Raw genomic sequence first — 23,999 nt, 5'->3', positions numbered from 1 at the left:
GGTCGAGCACATATGGAAATTGTCGATACACCAAAACACATTCCCAAATCCTTTCATCTGCCAAGCTGAACATACTTTTCAAGGGAAAAGAGTTCGGTTAAATTCAATCTGAATTCAGTTTTGTTTAATTATTTTGGCAAACTAGCAGTGAAGATATTTCATCCTCCCAAAAAAACAATAATAAATATTTAAGACTTCCTCTAACAGACAATAAATAACAGAACGGCATTTAAGAGACTCAATAGAACTCCGAGATGCTGCCGTTAGTCATTCAAGACAAATGCAAATTTACCGAAATAATCAAAGAAAATTGCGCTCCGGGGGATTTGCGGTCTCTCTGTCGACATCGTTGAAGCCTTTAAGCCATCGGCTTAGTCCAAAGTCCTTGAACTACAAAATCGCCAAGCCACGCCTGGCACGCCCCTCGAACAAACAGGTGTACGAACGAGTATGCAAATGTCCAAAGTCATTAAAATGTTGCTCCTGATAATAATGATTTATGGCGAGTGCGAAAGGAGAATCATCAGCAGACCAATGGCCATGTCAGAGTCGAGATTCGGGATCCGGGACTTGAGACTCAGGATGTGCAAGGAAATTCGTTGGAGGCCAAACGAATGTTTTGGTCAACAAGAGGCCAATAAACATGGTCATAAAGGCACAGGTTTTTCGGCTTTTCTGGGTCTTGCGTGGTGTGGGGAAATGAACAAGGGAAACCATTGTAAACGAAATCATTTTCTGGCCTTCTTTTTTTTTGTGTTTAAAGAAAAAAAAGAAACTTTTCTGCAAACTCATCGCTTTGGTTGTATAAATGGTTGGGAGTGTGTGCCTTTGGGCTCGCTTCGAAAGCAATTTGGTCGCCATTGCTGGCAGCAATTATTTTCTCATATTACGTATACGCAACGCGTGCCCAATGCGAAGTTAGCAGATTTATTCTTCCATTATGAGCCAAACAATTTTCTATTACGCTGCTGACTTTTCGTATTAAAACTGAAAGAATGGAACTGGCGAAACGGGGAACAACCAGAAGCCAAGCTGACACAAATTGGTCCCCAGCATTATTTACATAATTTTTATCAAAAAAAAAACATAGAAAAACTGTGGCATGAATTGACAATGGAATTCTTATTAAAATCTGGGGGACAGTGCGGCAAATTAACTTTGCACCCACCACAGGCGACATGGGTGGCTGGACTCCCAAGTGGTCAGCCAAAGGAGGGGGTGAACTATACTATATGTAGTTCAAATTTGCATTCTTATTGAGTCTCTGCTAGAGTAAAGCCATATATGTGTGTAAATATATGCTGTAATTGATTTCCCACGCTCGCACATCATTACTCATACGCACTGTGGCCGCTGGCAATTCAGACAGGTAAATCACCATAGCAATAATAATAATCATCATGAACGGCATAGCCGTAGTAATATCTCGCATTTTCACAGATTTTTCCCGCTTCCCGAGGATTGATTATTTCCGTTCGAACATGATTGATGTCTGCTTCCGTGGCGCTGATAAGGATTATGCCTGCCAGTGGTTATATAACTAATTTACAATGCAGCGAACCAATAAAATAAAGAATCGCAGCCAGTTCATAAATCTCATCGCAGGTGCGTCTGCAGGGAATAAATTGAAGAGCTCAAATGGAAATAATTGAATGCATAAATGGGGAAAGGGATTAATCACATGCCGGGCATGCAATCAAATACAAAATGCATTAATTATTAAACCACTTAAACTGTCCGACTAACAGGTAATTCCTCAAATATTCCTATGATTGCATTACCAGTTTCGACGAAAACTACAACTACAAAGAACATAAACCTATTGAGGTAATAATATTCTAATTATGGAGCCAACATGATTTCAATGAATATTCCCAGAAAAAGGGAGCCAGGAGTTGTGGCTTTTTATTTAGTTCGGGAGTGCAGCTTTCATGTGGCTTGCTGGCTCTGTAATAGCTACTTAATTAACTAGATGTAGGCCAACTTTCGCCTGTAACAAAGTAACTTTATTTGCTCGACAAGAGGGTCACAAGGCTCAAGGGATAACGACGCCAGGACACCATTGACGAGCCAACGACAACGGACCTACCCCCCCACCCAGCCCGCGACAAGTCAAAGTCCCACTCATTCAACATCAAAAACATTCGTGAAGGCGTGCCTTTGTTTGTACGATTTCCAGTCCAATGATTAGGCCAACATATCAGCACCAGATACAGCCAGCTCATCGCCAATGCCCACACACACTCAAACAGGCAATCGATACAGGAATAAAAGTCCAAAGGGATATGAATCTCCTTTCGAGGCTCTTCATTAAAGTGGACCAATGTTCATGAATAAATTCTTTGCAGAATTTATCTGAAACTTTCTCATAAATTTGGGTATTACATCGTTTATCTGGGGAAAACAATATTCACTTGCTAAGCCGGAAAAATCAACTGACCCGATTGAATGAAGCTGTCCATCAAAGTGGTTGGCAAACATCATTACCCACTGCCGACTGCCTCGCAATGAGTCTTCACATTCTCACAAAGGAGCGGACCGAACTGGACTTAACCTTTTTTCGGCCAAGCTCTCCATCCAATCGTCCAGAAGGTTACCTGGCCAACAGATTCGATTATCCTGGCCATGGAGTAGTGCTTAACGATCCATCCAAACAGTGTCTCTTTGTGAGAGCTTTCGGTGGCACTTAATGGGAATCCCCTTCATGGCTTTGCGGTCAAGCCACACGAGAATACATTTTAACGAGAAAAACAGCTAGGAAAGAGTTTTCATAATAAGAGATATCTGCTGCATGCAGGTATCCCATTACAAAATATATTATATACCTGGGAGTTCCTTTGACTTTTATGATATACATGTATTTATGGTTATTTTTTAATGGTTCAAAGTTTCCATATAAAATCCAAGTTAAAGCCAAAGCGAACTATAACCTTTTAGCCAGAACTACGACTTATTGGTTACATTATCTAAAAGAAAACTATTTCCAGACCGATTTCGATCCCTTAGGCAATTATTCCACCCCCGATTGTTGCATTTTCAGCAAAACACCCCTTTGGATGCACTGCTCCTTCGCTGGCCAAGTACAAAAGTCATTGGCCGGGTCGAAAGCTGCATTGCAATGGAGCAGCATGAATAAGTCAATGTCTGCTGTGTCATCCGGCAAGGGTGAGATGGAATCCAAGCCCCCCTTTTGCTGAGCCATTTCCATTTGGCAGTGCCGCTGGCATTGTGCTCGTGCAGAGCAACTTTCGACATTGAGTTATAAGTATTTTTGCTTGGTCGTTGGTTTAATCAAGCATGAAATAGTCCAATCGTTGTGGGATATATAGTCGGGGGAAGTATGATTAGGTTATTGACTCGCCAACTTGAAATATCTACAAGGGCACTGCTCTTGAAGCACTTAAGTTGGTGGGATTAAAAACCTGTCAGCGGGATAAACGTTAGTTTTCATCCGGGGCTTACGCGGCGTATACGCAATTATATCAGCGTAATTAATTAAACACTCGCTAGCTGCAGGTAAAACGACCAAGGTAGGGAATAGAATTTTACTTTTTCCGACAGAAATGCTGGAAAATGGCGAAAAATGAGCTCTAGGAAAAACGTTTTTGCTTTTAAGTACTATTTACCTGCTTAATTCGCAATCAGCAATCTGCTGCCCTAATTAACGTTATTCAAAATGGCTCCTGTATTTGCCGAACAGATAAGACCAGATGAAATTCCAAAGCCAAAACATCTGGCAGCCAATTAGCCTAATCCAGTTAGCTCCTGGGCCAGAAATTTTGAAGCAATTATCGTGACAAGTGAACTGGAGCTATACACACACACTCACACACATGCACATGCCTAAACCAGACACAAAAACAACATCCATGACTTGATAAACAACTACAAAAACAACATCTGATTGATGCCTGTCACCTGTGTGTGTATGTATGTGTGTGTTTGAGGAGGTGCAAAAAGGGGGGAAGCTCATCCTGCCTTTGTGGGGCCTGCTCATAAATCACAAACGAATCAGCGAATGCTTCAAATGACTTCATTAAAAAGCGTAACACACGCACCCAGGGAAAGCCAGGGAAAATTGGGTGATAGAGAAAGTGCACTGAGAGAAAGTTTTTAAATAGCAATAACTTGATGTTTTTTGTAAATGGCATATCTAGATGTCCTTTTAAGGTAGGTTTAAGGATCACATCATATCATGAAGTGATATAAATAGAGGCATATAAAAGGAAAAGTGTATTATTATAAGAAGTATTTAAATGGAAAATAAGAATATATCTGAAATGTAACATAAAAGCTTAGCTTTCCTCTGTGTAAAGGAATAGAAGCATCGTCAGCAGGCTCAGTCAAGTGTGGGAATAAAAAAGGGGACCCGTACTAGGCTGAGTTGGGGTAAAATAGACCCACTCCGGCATTATCCATTATCCACAGCCATACAGCGGGCTCATCCCTTGAGCCTCCGCCTCGATTCGCTATTAGCAAGGACTCGAATTCGATGAAATCCGGTCCTTTGTCTCCTAAAAACAGCAGCAGCAGCTGGGAAACTTTCTCAGAGCTACGCCCCCAAGGACTTGAACTTTTCCCGTGACATTTTCCAGCATTGTAAACAATTGTCGGCATTCTGTTTTTTGAGGAGGGTGGTGGGGGGGAGAAACTTATAAGGAATCTATTCAAATTATAGCTAAGCAGCTCCTAATTGGAGCCAAAATGTTTGACTAGTGGCTGTGGAAACAATCGATAGGTGTCAATGGGAGTGAGAAGGTTAAATTGAAAATCCAAGGATATAAGAACTACAAAAAAGAAAACATTAGTGCTGACACGAATCTGGCAATTGCGGGACTCTTTTCTTTTTAGGAAAAACTCTCCTTGAGCCAACTACTTAGAACTTTAACTGGAAAAGTTTTCTGGTTTTTACCAGTTTTTGTTTTGTTTCGCCTTCTTTGTTTTCCTTTATTATTCCTCTCATGTTCCACTTCCTTGCGTGCGCTTTGTCCTCCTCACATCCTGCCACTGATTTGCCGCTATTGTGTCATTGTCCAAAATTTTATTATGACCCACAAAAGTGAACGGAAAAAAATAAGGAAAAACTTGGTCGCTGGTGTGGGTTAATGTCGCATAAAGGAAATTTAGAACCGTTGAGCGCAAGGGGACAGCGGGTGGAGGACTTTAACGGGAGGCTAATGATAATCGGCTTGGTCAACGACCTGTAATACCCGCAAATTAAGCTTTCTTTAAAAGCCAAATCCGATTGGCCACTTTAATGGGAATCAATAAACAAAAACTATCATGTGGAAACCAATTTGAAAGTTCCAAACTGACAATTTGGTTTCCCCAAAAGTTGGGTTTCCTAAACTTTTGATTACAACTTTTAATTGATTTGCAATAAATATGGCCAGTCAGTCGAAGAAGTTTCCGATAAATGTTGGATACCCAAACCCCATCCAGAAACCCCCGAGCTGTGAAGTCCCACTCTCCGAAGAGTTTTTTTCAAATCACACTGATTTGCATGCGCCGCGTTTTTTAATCCAATGTTTTGGCAGACAAGAGCCAAGTTAAGTATTTGAATACAAACGACACGCCTCCATTAAGTATGCAAACATTTCACGTGTTTTTGGGCCCGCTTCTGGCCTGGCCAACAATCACGCGGCTGTTACTCACAAATTCCGTATGTTCTTCCGCTGGTTCTAACTGCGGCTCCGGCTCCTTGTTTTTTCTGTTTTTAGGTGGATACGATTTGCATTCGCAGGGGGGTTTTTATTAAAAATTATATAATTTTATTTTTAGCTAGGCAAACGGAACAGGCCGAGAGATAGACGCACACACACACGCGCACACATAGACACGCGGCCCCTTTTTCCTTTTACTCCAAGCACATTTCAGTACCGTTATGGGGATCCTTTGAGTCCTACTTTCTTTCTTTTCAACTTTTCTAAGGCAACGAGCACGACCAAAAGCTTCGAGCGTTGAAACGCGACTGAGACTTTAGTAGTAGGCAAAGCGGTTCCACGGCGGAGAAAGTGGTTAAAAAGAAAGAGAGAGAGAGAGTGGTTGGGCTGTGGAGGTGGCCCCAAAATGAACGCGTAAAAAAGAGAGAGGCGGTGGGTGGTAGTGGGAAGCAAGAGGTCCGAAAAGCACGAGGACGCGCAAATTTGTGTCGAAAAGGCGGGCAGAAGAAGCAGCTGACACATATTTCGCTTTGTTTTGGTTGTGGCCCCAACCGGCACTTGCTCTCTCTCGCGTTTGCGCATTTAAAGCCCTCTCTCTCTCGCACTCAATAAGTCTCAAACTAGGCATAAATAAAGACCATAACTGGCAGCTTGAGTTCGTAGATGGTCAGTGTTTCCGTGGCTCTGATTGTGGATCCTCTCCCGATGATTCCCCACATTCGCAGGCGTTCATTCTATCGATTATCCTTTGGACCATGTTCCGGTGAACGCTTTGTTTACGAATTTCAGTGCCACAAGGCATCAATGGAGAAGTGAGTGAGTGGACGAGTGTGTTGGTGAGTGAATGAATCCACGAGAGTAAATTCACACTCACATACACACTAGTGACACCCTCTCTGGCTGTCTCCTTCTCCCATTTAGGTTGAATGACACTGCGCCTACGTCCCTCTCCCTTTTACTTCCTTCCCGCCTCGGTCCCGTCATTGCATTTCCCGTTTTATGGCACATGTTCTGCACGTTGTCCTCAATTCCGAACGGGATTCTATATGTGTGTGTTTGTGTTTTTCACGTCATCGTTTTCGTAATGCACATGCAGGCCAGAAAGGGAAAGACAGAGGCCACCCGCTGGGCTCATAACTGTAAATGAGCAAAATTAACGGTTCCGCATGCCTGGTTCCTTTTGTCCCATTTTCCATTTATTTTGCTGGCCAGTGTAACGTAATTCTTAAATTACCGCCTGAAAGTATGCAATTACAGATTAGATAAAACCTATTATAGTGCGATAGTCGATCGAAACGATTGTTATTTTAATCGAGTGTCGTTTTTGTTTTGTTTTGTTTACACACACTCACACATTTGCCTAAGCAAACAGTCTAAACAAAGCGCCGGTAAAAAGTGTAAATAAAAGCAACTAAGAACTGTCAACAAAACGGTGACCATTCTGAATAATTCAGTTAGTGGCGCAACGCTTTGTAGACGAGCGGTATTAAAGCCGCGCTTCGGGAACTTTGTTTCAACACTCGACGGCTGGAACTCGCAGCGGCAGCAACAACAAACCAGGTTTCGCTAAAAGATACGGGAAGAAGAAGAGCGTCGCCGAAAATGAGCAGCGAAACGGAGGAGAAAAGATCGAAGGTACGGATGCAGATTGCAGTTTGAAAATGAAAATAGTGGGCCTGCTTCTCTCACTTGCAAACTGCACTTAGCGAAAATCGGACTAGTGTTCTTAAAAAAGTATTGTTATTGTGTGGAGATGGAGGCAGTTAACCGTGTTTCTTGAGAATCAGAGCAAAATATATACATATAAAAAAAAGAAAAAAAGAAATAAGTTTGTTTAAAATATTAAACAAAATTGTACACTATATTATCGTAAATATTAATATTGATATTCACTTCTCTGTCATTCAAAGACAACATCTTTTTCCGAACAATCAAGAGTTAGAAATTCACAAATATTACCATAATGCTGTGAAAGTTTAGGCTAGAGTTCAGGTGTGAGCAGACTGAAAGAAAACAAGTGCAAGTTCTTATAAAACTTTTTTATTACTGAAAAGTCAATCTATGCTTTTAACAGCTAAAACTAACAAATTATTTAAAGCAGTGGAGTAATTAATAGGGTTAGCATTATCACATAACACCTTTTAGTAAATAGTGGAGATTAATTAGCCTTAGTCTAGTAGAAAAAATGATATCACTAAATGATATTTCAAGAAAAATATTCCTATATGAATTTTTCAAGTGTGGAAAAATGAGATTAGAACCATGGGAGAAAAGTTTGCCCTTTTAATACCGTCGCTCTAATTAATTGATATATCAAGTTGGTCAAGTTCAGAATTATGTTGAGTGCGAGCGGAAGTTATGTAGGCATTTCTCGCAGTCCACTGTTAATGAAAAGTTGGCCCCACACTTCTCCCCACTGCCCCACTATTTATCCGAATTATACGAACCGATAGATAAGATACGCTCCTATGGCGTAGGCGAGAGACTAAAGCTCTCTTAGGGAGAGGAAATACGAGACCGGCACAAGTTGCGCGGTACTTTAGGATAACCATTGGTGTTGGGCGTTCAGTTGAGCATTAGACGCCGTCGCGATCGGTTCTTCGGTAGATCTAGGCCAGAAATCGAACAGCGGAGTCCGGAGAAATGAGTGGTAGCGATAAAAATGTGCGGCGGCGCGTAATAACACCTACCAGCGATCCTCCGAATACGGATCCATTGCTCCGACCTCGTGGCTCACACCAGTATGAGGTAAGCACCCACTTTGGGTCCTTGATTAGATTGCTCTTCGCTTGGGTGTGGCATGGGGCTAATCTCTGGCGATCTAAGCAGCCGCAACATGAGCATTACCCATGGGTAAATTCCGAAACTGTCGATTATTTTTGGCGGCGTGAGTGCAGCACTTATCGGAAAACGAAACGTTAATTAACGAACAGTCGATACCCTTGAGATAGCAGCGACCATTCTGCCCTAGTTGCACCCTCCATTTATCTATCTGTCTGGGTTTAGTTCAATGGAGCAGCCCTAACACTAGGAACCGTACTATCCCCATATAACCAATTCGATTTTCGGTGGCAACAGGCTCTGTGACTTCGCCGACTGGCGGGTTGTCCAGCGATAAGATAACTGTTGATGGATTAAATCTAACATTCGACTTGATACCTATAGTCGATTCCAATTTCGAAACTGACTCACATTTAGTTCTAGACGTATGCAAGGGTATATGCATATCTAGTTTGGGTAAAATCCATTTTCGGTGAATGAAATCGAACCGAAACTGGGCTAATCATTTAGCGGATTTAGATAAATTCATTCAACATTTCTATAACACCTTGTTTGCGGAATTTCCGAAAAATAATAGGCATTAAAAGCTTTCAGTACAGACTTGATTAACTAGATATAACTCGATCAAACATTGAACTCTTCAATTGCAATGCCCTGCCTTTGATTTCGTGGCTTATCAACAAATTTGATTGTTTACTTTGAACAGCAAATGTCTTAGTTTTCATTCTAATGTAAGATATTTTGGTATCTTTAAAAAGCAGCAACTTATCAAGATATGCAGTTTTAAACATTTAATTACAATTTAGAAAATAAATTAATTTCAATCCTTACCATCATCATTTCAGGCCCAACCTAATGGCTGCGAGCGGGCTTTCGTCCAGCGGAACAAGATCAAGTGGTTCTGGGCACCGGGTTTCTTTGCATTCTGGCTGCTGCTTTATGTGGCCATCTCAATACCCGCCTGCCACCGCCTGCCACGACCACTGACCATTCAGGATGAGGCCAAGCACCCCGACCAGTTCATCGCCGAGCGGGCCGAGAACAATCTTCGAGAGCTGGTGAGTCTGGGACCCCGAGTGGTGGGAAGTCGACAGAACGAGATGGCTGCCCTGAAGATGCTTTCCCAAAAGATGCAAAAAATACGGTCAGGCTCTGCCAATGATATTGAAGTGGATGTTCAGGTGGCCTCTGGCAGCTATGTGCACTGGTCGATGGTCAACATGTACCAGAGCATCCAGAATATTGTGGTCAAGATTAGTCCCAAGGGAACCAACAGCACAACTTACCTTCTGGTAAACAGTCACTACGATTCGGTGCCGGCGGGTCCTGGTGCTGGTGATGATGGCTCAATGGTGGCTACTATGATGGAGGTACTACGTGTGCTGGCCAAGTCCGATAAGCCCCTAAAGAACCCAGTGGTATTCCTGTTCAACGGAGCCGAAGAAAATCCCCTGCAGGCCTCCCATGCCTTCATCACCCAACACAAGTGGGCCAAATACTGCAAGTAGGTCAATGGAGTACTCCTTATTGGTCCAATTTTCTCATACTTTCCTCTATCCCTTTAAGAGCTCTCATCAATTTGGATTCCTGTGGTAATGGCGGTCGGGAGATTCTTTTCCAATCGGGTCCCAATCATCCCTGGCTGATGAAGAACTACCGGCGGGCCATCAAGCATCCGTATGCCTCTACCATGGGCGAGGAGATGTTCCAGCACAATTTCATTCCCTCTGACACGGATTTCCGCATCTTCCGTGACCATGGATCGGTTCCCGGCTTAGATATGGCTTACACGTATAACGGTTATGTCTACCACACGAGCCACGACACCGCCGATATCTTTCCCAGAGGAAGTTTCCAGCACACCGGCGACAATCTGCTGGCTTTGGTTCGAGAGATTGCCAATTCTCCGGAGATTGAGGATTCCTCGGTAAGGTGATTGCTAATCTTTATATGATTGCTCAACTGAGTTTCTGTTTCATTCTGTAGAAATACGCCGAGGGACACACTATCTATTTTGATGTTATGGGCTGGTTCCTGGTCTTCTACACCGAAACCGAGGGCGTTATATTGAACGTTATTGTGTCATTGACAACCATCGGAGTTTGTGGCTTCGCCTTCAAGTTGATGTCGGTCAGCTCTGGCATAAAGCTTGACAAAATCCTCAAGAAGGTCCTACACACTCTGCTTGTCCAGATTCTATCTATTGTCGTGGGAGCTATCTTGCCGATTCTGCTTGGTCTTTTCATGGACGCTGTGCATTTGCCCCTGTCGTGGTTCACGAACTCCTGGCTAGTACTCGGTCTGTACTTTACCACATTCTTCTTTGGTTTGGCCATTGTGCCTGCTCTGTACTTCCACTGGACCAAGCATGTAAGCCAAATGTTCTTCTTATCTTTGAATATGGAACTAAATTAAGATCTTTCCCAGAATAAACTTCCCATTGGCCAGCGGGTTCAGCTTTTGCTGCACTGCCACGCCGTTCTTTTGGCCTTCCTTACCCTGGTGTTCACCATCTGCGGAGTTCGCTCTGTTTTTGTACTGATGCTTAGTTGCTTGTTCTACACGGTGGGTCTGATCATTAACATTGCCACCAAACTGCACAGCAAGGGTAAGTTAAAATTGATCATCTGTAGTTTAATTTTTTCTAAATATCTTATCTCTAACAGATGTGGCCTGGGTCATTCCTCATATTGTCTGCACTGTTCCACCGTTTGTGTTCTTCGCATACTTCTCGCACGGATTCTTCACCACCTTCATTCCCATGTTCGGTCGCTTTGGCGAGAACCTTAACCCGGATCTGGCGGTGGCTGTCTTTAGTGTTGCCGTAGGCCTCCTGTGCTGCGGTTTCATTATTCCTGTTCTCCAGCTGTTTAACAAATCGAAGACCATTATCTGTGGCCTGATGGGCATTACTTTGTTGTGCTTCATCATTGCAATGACACCGGTGGGATTCCCCTATCGCCCGGAAACCAATGTCCAGCGATTCGCTGTGTTGGTAAGAAATTACGCAGTTATTTAACAATCAGTTTACTTAAGGGGTCGCTCTTTTTTATTAGCACACCAAACGTACCTTCCACGACGCCGAGAACCATGTGCGCCGTCAGGAATCTGGTTACTTTATTATGCCTCAGGACAGACGCACTTACACAGTCAAAAGTAGGTTGTTCTGGACTCTAATTTTGAGATTAATGTACTTATTTATGGATTTTCTGTCTTTCAGATGCTGTTATCAACATGACTCTTGCCCAAAGGATTGGTTCTGACTGCGATAAGGAAATCAATTGCGGATTGCCGTTGTACAACCAACGTTGGCATAAGACAAGGTAATGCCATCTACAAAAGTAAAATCTTCAATTATTAAACTTTGGCCATCATCATTTTTACAGAAAGAACAGCTTGTGGATTCCCGCTTCTGAACCAGTTCTTGGCGAGAATCTGCCCACTGTTATTGTGCTATCCAAAAAACAGCTTACAACCACTAAAATTCGTTATGAAATGCAGCTAAGTGGACCTAATCACATGGCGCTGTTCATTCAGCCCTTGAATGGAGCTTCGGTGAAGGACTGGTCCTTCCATCAAGTAAGATTCATGATATTTTTGATACTGAATCATATATTAATAACTTAATGCCTACAGGCTCCACTGCGTCTGAACTTTGAGCCACCTTACTTTATCTACTTCTCTTGGGGAGTCAATGGAGACCCCCTTAAGTTCTGGCTAGAGCTAGAGGTAGGTTATAAACATCATAAAAAGATCAGTTACTAATGAGCATATTCTATTCCTGCCAGAAACCCAATGGAAACTTCAACTCAACTACTCTTGAGTTGGGTCTTGGAGGCCATTGGACCCATCATAAGGACCTATTAACGCCGGACTTCAAGAAGTTCCTTGACAGTTTCCCCAAATATGTGGATGCCGTCCCCTGGCCAGCTTCGTTTGAGAGCCGGATCTACTAGAGAGACTATTAAATTCTGTAGATTTTTTATACCTAAGTAAAATAAACACTTAAATGTTGACAAATATCGGGCGAACTTTGTTTTTGAGATATGGACAAACTCAATGATTGATTGGCGTCAATTATGCCCATTCAGCTTTATTGGGCTGTTCATTTATTAGTAATTATTTATAATTAATCCCATAAGCCAAGCGGCCAATATCAAAGTGTTCCGATTGTGGAAGTTCCAGCACACCTGAAGTTGCGTAAAACATACACGTAGAATGTATTTTACACATGTCATAAGAGTGTAAAATGTAGCATTTGACTTCGCAGATGAGGAATTTTCGACTTATTTTGCCATTGAAGTGTACGTATTCTTTCGGTACATTCTTACCAAAATCCGTATTATAGACTTGAGTTTTATGGCTTCGTCGGGGTATAATCGGCAGTAGATTTATAATTTATAAGGCATCGTTAAAACAGCTTGTGGCTCCAAGAAGAAACCACCCGTAGTTCCCCAAATGCGAGAAATTTCACAAAGCCCATTCACGAAGAGTGTGATGCAGACTGATTCGACGGCAGATTGTCAGATTAGCATTTGATAATTTAATATGCAGGGGTGCTTATCAGCATGAGTAGCCGAACAATGTCGATGGTAATCTATGGAGTGGATTAAAATTAAATAAACGTGGGAGCCAACATTTTCTGTTCCGAGAGATCTTCATAGTAGTTTATAGCATTGTTATACCAAACATCCTGTTAAGACAGTTTTATAAGTATGTGAAATTATAATCTAATATAAAGTAGACAGAGAAAAGATATGGCTTTGCTGCTAATCTAATATACAACCTCCATATAACGTATTACTTTGGAGCTTAACACCTAGCTTTTTAAATAATGAATTTCTAGGTCATTACCATTCCTTGTCTAAGGTACTTTCTTGAAAGGCCTTTTACTATCATAATAGTTATGGAATATTGTATAGAATAACCATTAGCTTAACCCCTTGCCATGAAAAGAGTCCAAATTCTAAGTTATAAGGTTAATCAGCCCTTATCTGACTTACACGTTTAGGATTTATGTGGAGCGATAAGAAGGTCGTATTTCCGAAAATTACCAAATTACCAGGGTAATTTATCTTAATTATACCTTTGTAGATTTCTTAGTTTTTGGACCCCACCGAAAGATCCATGCCAAATAATATTCCTAATCGCGTTAACAACTGGCCTATAAAAAGTTATAAAGAGAAACAGCTTCTGGTATCGCCTATCGCAGGATGTAATCGTTTTATGCGCCAGAACCAACGATTATAATCATAATATTTAATTATTATCGCTGCCATTGGGGGCGATAAGCGATCCGCGGCGCTGAACCTGGCCCTACTTAATTCTTGGGAATTGGCTAGAGGCGTCTTAGTTGCCCAACGGCTGGGCTCTGGTGCGGTTGTATTTCATCGAGTTTGATTCAGGTCCGAGTCGCGTGCGATCTGAAGGTTAGTGCCTAACCATAATTCACCGTGTTCCGCTGATTAAGATCTCCAAGTGTCCTCAGTGTGGAGTTTCCTTTAAATATAAAGCTTTCTGTCGAAAAAGTGAAAGGCATGTCTGGAGATAAGCTCGTGGTTTTAGTGGAAGAATTCAAATTAAAAGGGTTTCTTGCCAAGTGATATATTATTTCTTACCATATGAGCCATGTTTTCTTCGCTACCTTTAAGTATCCATAGGCGATAAGGAACTTTATACTGGCCATAAAATGAGACCTAGCTTTGTTATCGATTGCTGTTTTTAGAAATTTGAGAAATTTTCTAAGACCATAAAGTGCTCCAAGTGCTCTTTAGGGTGCTAATTGCTTTACGACCTTTCTACACTCCCCAACGAAGTTTATGTTCTTTATTCTGAGAGCATTATTAATACTTTGACACATTTGTGGGTTGAAGTAGATCGGCAGACCTCGATTCCGAAAACACTTGTACTATATGAAACATTAATAAATTATTTCTGATCCTAGATCATAAATGAGTGCAATTTGAAAGATCGTAAAATATACTTCTAATTTTTGGAGTGCCGGAAAGCAGGCAACGTTTAAAATATGTTATATATTTTGGAAGCGCAAAAATAGGCAACAAAATAACTTATTTGATTTAAACCTTTGTAAATGGGATTTATTTTTTTTATTATCTTTTCCAAGATAAGATTAAATTTAGAAATAAAGATTTATGCAGGACGATCAATATCTCTAACCGATCGGGATTTTTCAGATGTCGTTCTCAATCCTTGACATTACGACCGAAAAAGATGGCGGCAAGTCCAGGGATAAGAAATGGCCTTGGTTCGGAGCCCCGCTCTACGCGGCTGCCGCCTTTGTTCTTTTCTACGCCGCCGTACTGCCCAGTTTCCACAGCTATCCGACGATGCTGTACCAAAACGAGGAGGCACAGCATCCAGATGAGTTTATCGGAGAGCGGGCGATGCGACAGTTGGCCGAGTACTCGGCAATCGGTAACAAAATGAGCGGTTCCATCAACAATGAGGTACACACGGTAAACTTTCTGCTTCGGGAGATCCAGAAGATCAAGGACGAGGCCCGCACTGATCTCTACGACATAGAAGTGGACACGCAGTACTCTTCAGGTGGCTTCTATTTGTGGGGCATGACCATTTCCTACACCAATCTCTCCAATGTGGTGGTGAAAATATCCCAGAAGAGTTCAGACAATGATAACTATCTGCTGGTGAACTCCCACTACGATTCCGAAGTCCAAACCCCTGCTGCAGGAGATGATGGCGTCATGGTAGTGGTTATGCTAGAAACCCTGCGAGTGATCTCGCTCTCCGAGAAACCCCTTATCCATCCGGTGGTTTTCCTGTTCAACGGCGCCGAGGAGGCCTGCATGTTGGGCTCCCATGGATTTATTACCCAGCACAAATGGGCCAAGAACTGCAAGTAAGATGCATAAAAGTAGTCATAGATTATTAGTTTTGCTAGGATATATCTTAATTTGCGAAGTAATAGACAAAAAATATTTCTAAGAAGAATACCGTGTAGAAACCCTATTCTTTTACCCATTTTCCCTTAATGAAATTCAGAGCTTTGGTGAACCTGGACTCCACTGGCGCCGGTGGACGCGAGGTGCTCTTCCAGACGGGTCCCAACCACCCATGGTTGGCCAAATACTATCAGGCCAGCGTGCCACATCCATATGCCCAGACCCTGGCCGAGGAGCTGTTCCAGCATAACTTCATACCTTCCGATACAGACTTCCGTGTTTTCCGTGATTACGGCGGAGTTCCCGGTCTTGACATGGCCAGCGTGATGAACGGATATGTTTACCACACCGAGTTCGATAACTTCCGGAATGTGGAGCGTGGAACTTACCAGTCCACCGGAGAAAATGTGCTACCCCTGATTTGGGCCCTAGCTAATGCTCCTGAGTTGGATGACACCGCTGCCCATGAGAAGGGACATACTGTGTACTACGATTTCTTGGGTTGGTTTATGATGACATATACCGAATCCGTAAGCATAGCCATCAATGTGGTGGTTTCCGTGGCGGCCTTTGTGTGCATTGGCACTTCTGTTTACATCATGACACTGGACAATGGTGCAGATGCTCCGAAGGCGGTGCTCATGCGATTCGGCATCATCTTCCTGGTCCAAGCTGGAACTCTATTCGTTGCATGTGGTCTGACCCTTTTGGTGGCTGTTTTTATGCAAGGCGTGGGTCTGGCTGAATCCTGGTACCATGGAAAATGGATGGCCTTTGGCCTGTATTTCTGCACCTTGTTCTTCGTCTTTGGCATATTTCCTTCGATTTATATTGGACTAACGAAGAGGAAAACCAACATGAAGTTGGATCAGACCATCGCCTGCTTCATGCACGCCCAGTGCATTCTGCTGGCCTTGCTCTGCATCATCATGACCAGCATGGGCATCCGCTCCAGCTATTTCCCGATGGTCGGCATCTTCTTCTACGCCATTTCCGTTCTGATCCAAATCATCCTGAAGCTTACGCTTAAAAGTGGGTTTTCTCATTATTTTTACTTGGTTTTAAGATCTCTAAAAGATTATTTTTTCACAGAAAGCTACTTTGTCACGGTTCACCTGCTGTGCCAGATCTTGCCCTTCTTCTTCTACACCTACATCTGCTATGCCACACTCCTGACTTTCGTGCCCATGGAAGGCCGCGACGGACCAGAGAGCAGCCCGGATGTAATGGTTTCTGTGTTTATCATTGCAACAGCAATTAACTACGCTGGCTTTGTTGTAAGTTTACTACATAAACCTCCTATTTGTAAGATGATCTTAAGATGTCTTCTTGCAGATTCCCATCATGCACAAGTTCCGCAGGCCCAAGACTGTATTCTCTTCGTTTGGAGTGATCACAATCATATTCATCATCTTGGCCTGCACATCGGCCGGCTTTCCATTCGTGAAGGAAGTGGCTCCCCAGCGTTATTATGTGCTAGTAAGTCTCCTGTTATATAAGTGTTACATAGATCACTCCTACATTCAATTTGTTCTCCAGCACACTCAACGAACTTTCCACAACTTGGATGGCACTGTCAAACAGGACTCCGGCTACTATATTCAGCCTGTGGATACGCGTCTCCATGAATTGGATGACACTACATTTAAGAACGCGGAGCCGGAGAGTTGGACAGCAGCCACCTGTGCGGCTGAGCCTTACTGCGGACTGCCATTATACAGTGGTCGTTGGATAGATTGGAAGTGAGTTGAAGAGTAAAACTCGTTCCTAACTTCTTATTAACTCTTTATCTACCATCACAGAGACTCCGCTCGTTGGATCTACAGCACACCACCAGTTTTTCCAATGAACATAAATCTCACCCAGCTATCAAAGCAGTCTTTGGGAGGCAACAAGGTGCGCTATGAGTACAACCTGAGGGCCAGTGATCGTGTCATGATGTACATAGATCCCTTGGATCAGGTCAAGGTCACAGACTGGTCCTTCGACCAGACACCTCTGGAGGAACAGCACATACCGCCGTACCTAATCTATGCCATATACTCGCAAACCGAGGAGCCCCTTAACTTTTGGGTGGAGCTCGAGCATAAGGAGAGCAACACAGACGGACCCTACATGAAGCTAGTGGTTACGGAGCACTTCCAGTACCATCCGGAGCACTACACTGAGGACTACAAAGAGTTCCTTGCAACTTTCCCCGAGTGGACCTACACCACCGACTGGTTCTCGGCCCTCGAGAGCTGGATCGTATGAGCGGCGATGAGAATATAGACTCCAAAGTTGGCTTATCTTAATAAATAATTTATAGTATATTTTAATAAAATTACAAAGTAGTAACTACAGTGTTCTAATCGTAAATACAATTACAAGTTAGGACGTGCCATGGGCATTGACACTTTGTTCGTTGGATTTGGGTTAATGGTACGAATAATCAGTAGTACCAAGGCTAACAGTAGCTGAGGTGTCATGGCAAATATGGGATTGAGTTGAGTTCGTAGAGGAACTTTGGACCTCCGTTTAGAGTTGCCAACTGTTGTAAGAACCGAGCCAGGAGCTAACGTGCGCCCAGGGTGGAAACGTGGCCAGGAACTGCCTGAAGTCCTCCGTTACGTACATGTCGTCGTGTATTCGGTGGCCCATGAGGGCAATTTTAAAGGTGCCCCCCGACCAGTTAGGATCGTCGTGCTAGCGGAAGATGTTTCAACAATAATTATACTGGAATATAATACTTAAGAATTTAATTACCTCGAATTCTAGAGAAAACTGCAGTGGCCTGGGATCCAAGGCATACGACCAGTACACATAGTAAGGAGGCTTTACATCTGTGTCTATTGGATCTCTGATGAATGACCAATCCACTAGCTTGCTATCGTTTAAGGGTAGAATGAATATGCTTGTGTGACTTGGACCAGAAATCTCTAGATCGAACTTAATATTCGTTGCCGAACTACTCGTTTTATCCAAAATGGTCAGTGTAGGGATATAATCCTTGTTGGGTTCTGGGCCAGGTACAAAGTAGCTGTTGTCACTGACGGAAAACACAAAAATGTAAATAAAGGAAAGTTTTTAAAAGTTGTTTCCACTTACACTGCATTTAGCCAACGAGAGCTGTATATAGGAAAGCCACACATAAGCTCCGAATCACAATCCATACGGTCTGCCTTGGTAAAGTTGGTGTTCTCAAAGAGAATGTCATCCACAGTGTGAGGACGTCGATCTACAGGAAGGACAAAGTAACCCGAATCCGTGTGGCTAACAGTGCTTGCAGCATCGCCATTGTGGAAGGTACGAGCTGTGTGCTGCAGAAGGAAATGTTAATTAATATCTGTAAGTAAAAACGTATACAAAATCAACTTACCACAGCGAAAAATCGTTGGGCTGCTGTCTTCTCGGCATAGGGGAAGGCAATGGGTGTGGCAGCTAATATAATAAATACAATCGTGCAGATCCCAAAAAATGAGATAATGGTTTTTGACTTGCGGAACAGGCAGAACAAAGGCACCAGGAAAGGTGCAAATAGTAGGACCATCAGAGCTGTAAAGAAACCCATCAAGATCTCCGGATTGGTGTTACATTCGCGTCCCTGCATGGGCACAAAAACCACATAGAAGGCGTAGCAGCAGTACGTGTAGAACAGGAAGGGCAGCACCTGACACGTGCAGTGTGGTATAAGCCAGAGGAAATCTATGATATATATTATAAAGTCATTATAATTTATTAATAAACATATTTATCAAAAATCTTCTCACTTGTTTTATGGGCCTTGGTAACCATGTTAACCAGCACAGACAGTGTGTAGAAGCCTATGCAGAGCATTATGACAAAGGCCGATCGAATGCCATAGCTCACCATTATGGCGGTGACAACGGTTAGGATTAGGCAATGAGAGTGCATCAAGAGCTGAATGCCATAGCCCAAAGGCAAGCCATGCTAGAAAATAATAATAAACGGATTTAAAAGACTCTTTAAACTTAAAACCTTGTGCTAACTCACCTCCTTGGTGCGACTGAAGTAGATAGCCGGCACTATGCCCATGCCGAATATCATTGGACAGAAGTAGAGGCCAAAGAGCATCCAGTTTTGGGAAAACCAGGACATGGGAAGATTCACTGCATCCAGAAACAAGGCTATCCCCATAACCAGGCTGATGCCTAAGGCAACACCAGTAACCTGAAGAGCGGTGAGAATGCCAAACTTTGCCCAGATGCGTCGACGGAACATGCCCGTACTGCTGGACATGATCCAGATATAACCCACAATGGTGATGCACACCAGGACACACACGGATATGTTGATGATGACGCCCGTGCTCTCAGGATAGTAGACGAAGAACCAGCCCATCATGTCGAAGAATATCATATGACCCTCGGCGTATTTCTGAATGACAAAGACTTCTCTTAAAAGGGTATATTCTTCTAAAAGTCTTTTAGGGGACCTACCGATGGATTCTCCAGTTCTTCTGCATTCGCCAGGGCCTTGACCAGAGCCAAGATATTCTCGCCAGTCAGCTGGTAAGTGCGCCGTGGGATGATATTAAAGCGATCGTATTTGGTGTGGTACACATAGCCATTCAAAGTCTGCGCCATATCAAGACCTGACAGACCAGAAGTTTTAGAGATTAGGTGTTTTCGTACTTCACTTTATATTACCGGGTATATGGCCGTAGTCGCGGAACACGCGATAATCGGTCTCCGAGGGGACGAAGCCATTCTGGAACAATTCCTCTCCGATAGTGGAGGCAAATGGATGAACTATGTTCTTTCCGTAGTACTGCAAAGATATGAATAGGATGAATCACAATCCAAAATAAGTGAAAACAAGGTATACCTTCATCAGCCAAGGATGATCGGGTCCGGATTGAAACAGGATTTCTCGTCCTCCGCTGCCAGCAGAGTCTAAGTTGATGACAGCTCTGCAAAGATTAAGTTAGTTAGTTTCCATAAACTTCACTTAAATATGGCTGCCTTGACTTACTTCACATTCTGCGCCCAAGGGTGTTGAGTGATAAAGGCGTGACTGCCTTGCAGCGGATTCTCCTCGGCTCCGTTGAAGAGGAACACCACCGAGTAGGTGAGTGGAGTCTCGTACTTCGTAATCACCCGCAGGACCTCCAGCATGATCACACACATCATGCCTGCATCTCCAGCTCCCGAGCTTCCCGGAACGGAGTCAAAGTGGGAATTGATCAAAAGGGCAGCCTCACTGGTGGCATTCTTAGGCGTCAGCTTTACCACCACATTCTGGATGCTCTGATAGACATTGACCATCGACCAGAGGAGATAGTTTCCGGAGGCAACCTGGACATCTTTCTCGATATCGTAGAGGTCCAAGCGCGCCTCACCGATGATGTCGCCTATTTCGCTGAGCAGGAACTGGACGGCTGCCTGTTCGTTGGCCGCACTACCCACGACCTTGGGACCGATCTTCGTGAGCCTCAAGAGAGTGTTCTCAGCCCGCTCACCAATGAACTGACCCGGCTCCTGAAGTTCATCCTCGAGGGTTTTCAGTTTTGGCATGCGGTGGAAACTGGGTATGACCACCAGATAGAAGAGCAGGAACCAGCAGGACACAAAAAGCGGGGCCCAGTACCAGCCGATCTTGCTACGATTGTAGATGATCTTCATGTTCTCGTACTTTGATTTCATTGTGGCCTGAAAGGGTTAAACAAATACATTTTATTGGTCACCAAAAACGAAGAGCATCAGAGTCAATGCACCCCACTAATTTGGTTCAATTGTCGCATTCCGATAGTGACACATTCGGCTGATAAAGCTCTGTGGTCATGTTTATGTGAATGTCGCGTCATCGCCACTAATCGATCCTCGTGCCCAGAGGATTAGGGGAAAGGCTTCGGTTAATGCAGCCACTTGAGCCTCAAGCATCGATTAAATAATTAGGGGTCGTGATAAGCGAGTGCGATCAACTTAAAGCTGTCACGGAAAATAGATTCCACTATCATCCGAGTTCCATTCAAAATCAATCAGGAAATATGTTGATAGCCATGAACACAAAACTTGGAAACATGAATGAGGTTCCTGTCCGATGATTACTCCCCATTATCAAATCCGAAGAGTGATTATGGAAAGCATCTGCCATAGATAATACTTATCTTTTCTACGAAGTGTCAAGTGGGCAGGAAATGAAGTAGGCTACGAAATCTTGAGTGCCCAAAAGTTGGGGGCCCAAAAAATACAAAGAAAATGTTGGCACATTTTCATTTTCATAGCTAATTTTTTCGCTAGACCTAGATAAAATACAACTCAAATTGCAGACCGGAAAACATCTGTTGACCATTCGGCACAAAAAACGAAATAAAAACTTGCCGTTTAAATGAAAAGTATCGACGGCGGCCGATTAGCCAACGACATTGAAATAATGCAGCCTTTAAAAAATAAACAATGAGTCCATATTTATATTCGACGTTTGGGAATCTAACAAATTGAGAAAATTAAACATCGGCATTCGGCACAAATCAGCATTGAACGAGACACATTTTGTAATTTCTGAGCGGTATTTCATGCTTATTTATAGCCAACTGGGCTAAATACATATATAATATCGTTTAATGTTCACACATGTGATGCGGCTGAGTTTTCGTGTGGGAAATATTTAATAACAAATTTTGTTTGTTTGCTTGCACAGCCGAGGAAATACGCTATTGTTGTGTTGTTTGTCAATGAATTTTAAATGATGATTTCATTGGTTTTCCTCTATTGTAAAGTATTTTCCTTCATAGGGGAAAGTAAGATAGATATCAAGTGAAACGTATTTAATAAAGTTAATTGGTTTATGTCCAAAAATGATTTGTTAGTTGCTAGATTCATTATGATTCTGTGAATGGCATTTATCCAAATTTATAAAGCATTCCTTTAGTATTCCCAATGCTTGATCTCCATTTTAAATAGCCCACTAAACTGTGCAAATATTTCTAGATTTCTACATGAATGGCCACTAAAATAAAAACTGACGGCAAGTGTGTCCTAAAAACGAATAAAAGCACTGGCCTGGGAGGGAGGGTCAGAAAAAGTACTGGCTAGCGAGGCAATTAAGAGGAATGCTTTTATTTTCTCTGTTTTACGCGACCGAATGCAAAATACCAAAACCATTTGGATTACAGTGCAACATCGACCCATTTTCCACTGACTTCTAGGTGACCCGCGCCGGCGGCAAGAAGAGGAGCGTGAAGGCAACTTCTCGGCGATTAAAAGTGAGACGAGCAAAAAAACAAATGGGATGTGCAAAAGTAATCTCCCCATTCGTTTTTCACTCCTTATCGATTCAACTAATCACTTTCCTCAACCAACAACAACAAACAAACAGAGGGAACTCTCTGTGCGGCAGCCACGCCCACTTGATATAAAAAAAGAAAATATGTAGGGGGAGGAGTAGAAGAACTATTTAAAGCCAATTTGAATGAGAGGAATTGGAAGAAAACGGAAAATCCCAAACAAAACTTCGGCTTGCAGAGGCGTCGGCAATCAACTGTGACAACAACGGGAATAAAAAGCCGGCAAAAGCAACAAACAGGTAGGAATGGTGCGGACTGTTGGATACCTTGGAATCCTATGGAAATCTCTGCTCAAGAATATTTTTTCTTTAGGATGTCTCTAGATCCAACCAAGAGTTCCAACAGTTTTTATTGTTTTTATTTAATGCTTAAAAACTTACTGTAAATTGTAGAATACACTGTACACAGCCTTGGGAATCCGGGCTTTAAACTATCTATTAGTCAGATTTACTGGTTATTTCTTTGACAAGAGGAGTAAAAAGAGATCACAGTTAAGTCTTTGAAAATTACATTATCTTGTATGTAGATGCTATAATTATCATTCAGCCCTATATGCCCCTCTCACTCTCCCACTCCGAGGTATGAAAACAACAACAGCTCGCGACAAGAACCGCATTTGTTTGGACTAAACTCAGGCAGACGCATCGGAAAAAAAAGAAGTTGGGACGAAAACAATCACCAGCACAGACACAGACAGAGTCACAGAAACAGATACAAATGGAGATGCAGGCGGCATACAAACATAAATACACATAGAATGCGACACGCTGCAAGGGCTTGAGTCAATAACCTGCTGAAGAAAGGAAGTTGCGGCAGCACTTGCGGTTGTTTGTTGAAAGAAAGCCCCCGAAGAAAGAGACAGAGACCGAGACAGAGACAGAGACGGTCAGTCCAAAGAAGCCTGGCAACTGTTATGTTACCTTCGGCCAGCTGAAGGAATCTTCCGTCTTATGGGAAGACGATCACTTGCACTGTGGGAACGCCGGCAAAATTAGTTGGCACTCGCGGGATTATTAGCACATCTGACCGAAAATAAACTGAAACTTGTGGGCGAAGCGATCGCGAGTCCAATTGGAAAGGCTGATGATGAGGATCAGCTGATTGGAGGCGGAGAGTACAACTGTCGCCTTCGACGGTCGGCGGTCGTCTGCGGCTGCTGCGCTGCGCTGCTCGCTTGGCGACAGAACTCTCTGGCCCTCTCTTTCTCCGGCAGGAGATTAGGGTCACCAAGCGGCAGAGAGCACGCAGGCTGCACTCTCTTTCTTTTCTTCTCCCGCTCGCCCATGTGTATGTGTGTGGCTTGTCGACTGGTCAAACTGATCTGTACCGTTGGAAAATAAATCG

At 43.1% G+C, this 23,999-nt stretch overlaps 3 protein-coding genes across 4 annotated transcripts; 2 read left to right on the top strand and 1 right to left on the bottom strand.

The window, feature by feature from the left end:
• Positions 1-7,207: 7,207 nt before the first annotated feature.
• On the top strand, positions 7,208-12,464 carry LOC108113343 (endoplasmic reticulum metallopeptidase 1). Of its 2 annotated transcripts, none has more exons than XM_017223905.2 (11): positions 7,208-7,298; positions 9,290-9,948; positions 10,011-10,371; positions 10,431-10,814; positions 10,872-11,052; positions 11,111-11,439; positions 11,501-11,600; positions 11,665-11,767; positions 11,831-12,023; positions 12,081-12,173; positions 12,233-12,464. In XM_017223905.2, the coding sequence occupies exons 1-11, from the start codon at positions 7,266-7,268 to the stop codon at positions 12,398-12,400; spliced, it is 2,604 nt and encodes an 867-aa protein (XP_017079394.1). In that variant the 5' UTR covers positions 7,208-7,265; the 3' UTR covers positions 12,401-12,464. The 2 variants fall into 2 exon arrangements, with proteins under 2 accessions (XP_017079394.1, XP_017079393.1); XM_017223904.2 differs by lacking the exon at positions 7,208-7,298 and adding an exon at positions 8,239-8,411.
• A 1,344-nt stretch (positions 12,465-13,808) lies between these two features.
• LOC108113191 (endoplasmic reticulum metallopeptidase 1) lies at positions 13,809-17,651 on the top strand. The gene is made up of 7 exons (XM_017223718.1): positions 13,809-13,873; positions 14,639-15,324; positions 15,468-16,399; positions 16,460-16,644; positions 16,703-16,846; positions 16,907-17,109; positions 17,170-17,651. Exons 2-7 carry the CDS (start codon positions 14,639-14,641, stop codon positions 17,618-17,620), a joined length of 2,601 nt encoding a protein of 866 aa, XP_017079207.1. The 5' UTR covers positions 13,809-13,873; the 3' UTR covers positions 17,621-17,651.
• Position 17,652: 1 nt separating this feature from the next.
• Positions 17,653-23,790, bottom strand: LOC108113192 (endoplasmic reticulum metallopeptidase 1). The gene is made up of 11 exons (XM_017223719.1): positions 23,576-23,790; positions 20,342-21,018; positions 20,195-20,279; positions 20,017-20,137; positions 19,807-19,961; positions 19,361-19,744; positions 19,117-19,297; positions 18,726-19,051; positions 18,455-18,666; positions 18,113-18,395; positions 17,653-18,052 (listed from the first exon to the last, which is right to left on the bottom strand). The coding sequence occupies exons 2-11, from the start codon at positions 21,010-21,012 to the stop codon at positions 17,885-17,887; spliced, it is 2,586 nt and encodes an 861-aa protein (XP_017079208.1). The 5' UTR covers positions 21,013-21,018; positions 23,576-23,790; the 3' UTR covers positions 17,653-17,884.
• Between the last annotated feature and the right edge of the window lie 209 nt (positions 23,791-23,999).

The sequence above is a fragment of the Drosophila eugracilis genome, unplaced genomic scaffold (assembly GCF_018153835.1).
Source record: "Drosophila eugracilis isolate 14026-0451.02 unplaced genomic scaffold, ASM1815383v1 contig_90, whole genome shotgun sequence".
Classification (NCBI taxonomy): Eukaryota; Metazoa; Arthropoda; class Insecta; order Diptera; family Drosophilidae; genus Drosophila; species Drosophila eugracilis.
Note: the sequence above shows the minus strand (reverse complement) of the source record. Positions and strands in the feature narration are given on the sequence as shown.

Excerpts from the sequence above, each read along its gene's own strand:
- LOC108113191 (XM_017223718.1), top strand. The coding sequence starts at position 14,639 with ATGTCGTTCTCAATCCTTGACATTACGACCGAAAAAGATGGCGGCAAG. Across the intron at positions 15,325-15,467 it reads AAATGGGCCAAGAACTGCAA|AGCTTTGGTGAACCTGGACT; the intron begins GTAAGATGCATA and ends AATGAAATTCAG. Across the intron at positions 17,110-17,169 it reads GGTCGTTGGATAGATTGGAA|AGACTCCGCTCGTTGGATCT; the intron begins GTGAGTTGAAGA and ends CTACCATCACAG.
- LOC108113343 (XM_017223904.2), top strand. The coding sequence starts at position 8,307 with ATGAGTGGTAGCGATAAAAATGTGCGGCGGCGCGTAATAACACCTACC. Across the intron at positions 8,412-9,289 it reads GTGGCTCACACCAGTATGAG|GCCCAACCTAATGGCTGCGA; the intron begins GTAAGCACCCAC and ends TCATCATTTCAG. Across the intron at positions 12,024-12,080 it reads AGGACTGGTCCTTCCATCAA|GCTCCACTGCGTCTGAACTT; the intron begins GTAAGATTCATG and ends TAATGCCTACAG.
- LOC108113192 (XM_017223719.1), bottom strand. The coding sequence starts at position 21,012 with ATGAAATCAAAGTACGAGAACATGAAGATCATCTACAATCGTAGCAAG. Across the intron at positions 19,298-19,360 it reads ACTTCAGTCGCACCAAGGAG|CATGGCTTGCCTTTGGGCTA; the intron begins GTGAGTTAGCAC and ends ATTATTTTCTAG. Across the intron at positions 18,053-18,112 it reads AGTTTTCTCTAGAATTCGAG|CACGACGATCCTAACTGGTC; the intron begins GTAATTAAATTC and ends ATCTTCCGCTAG.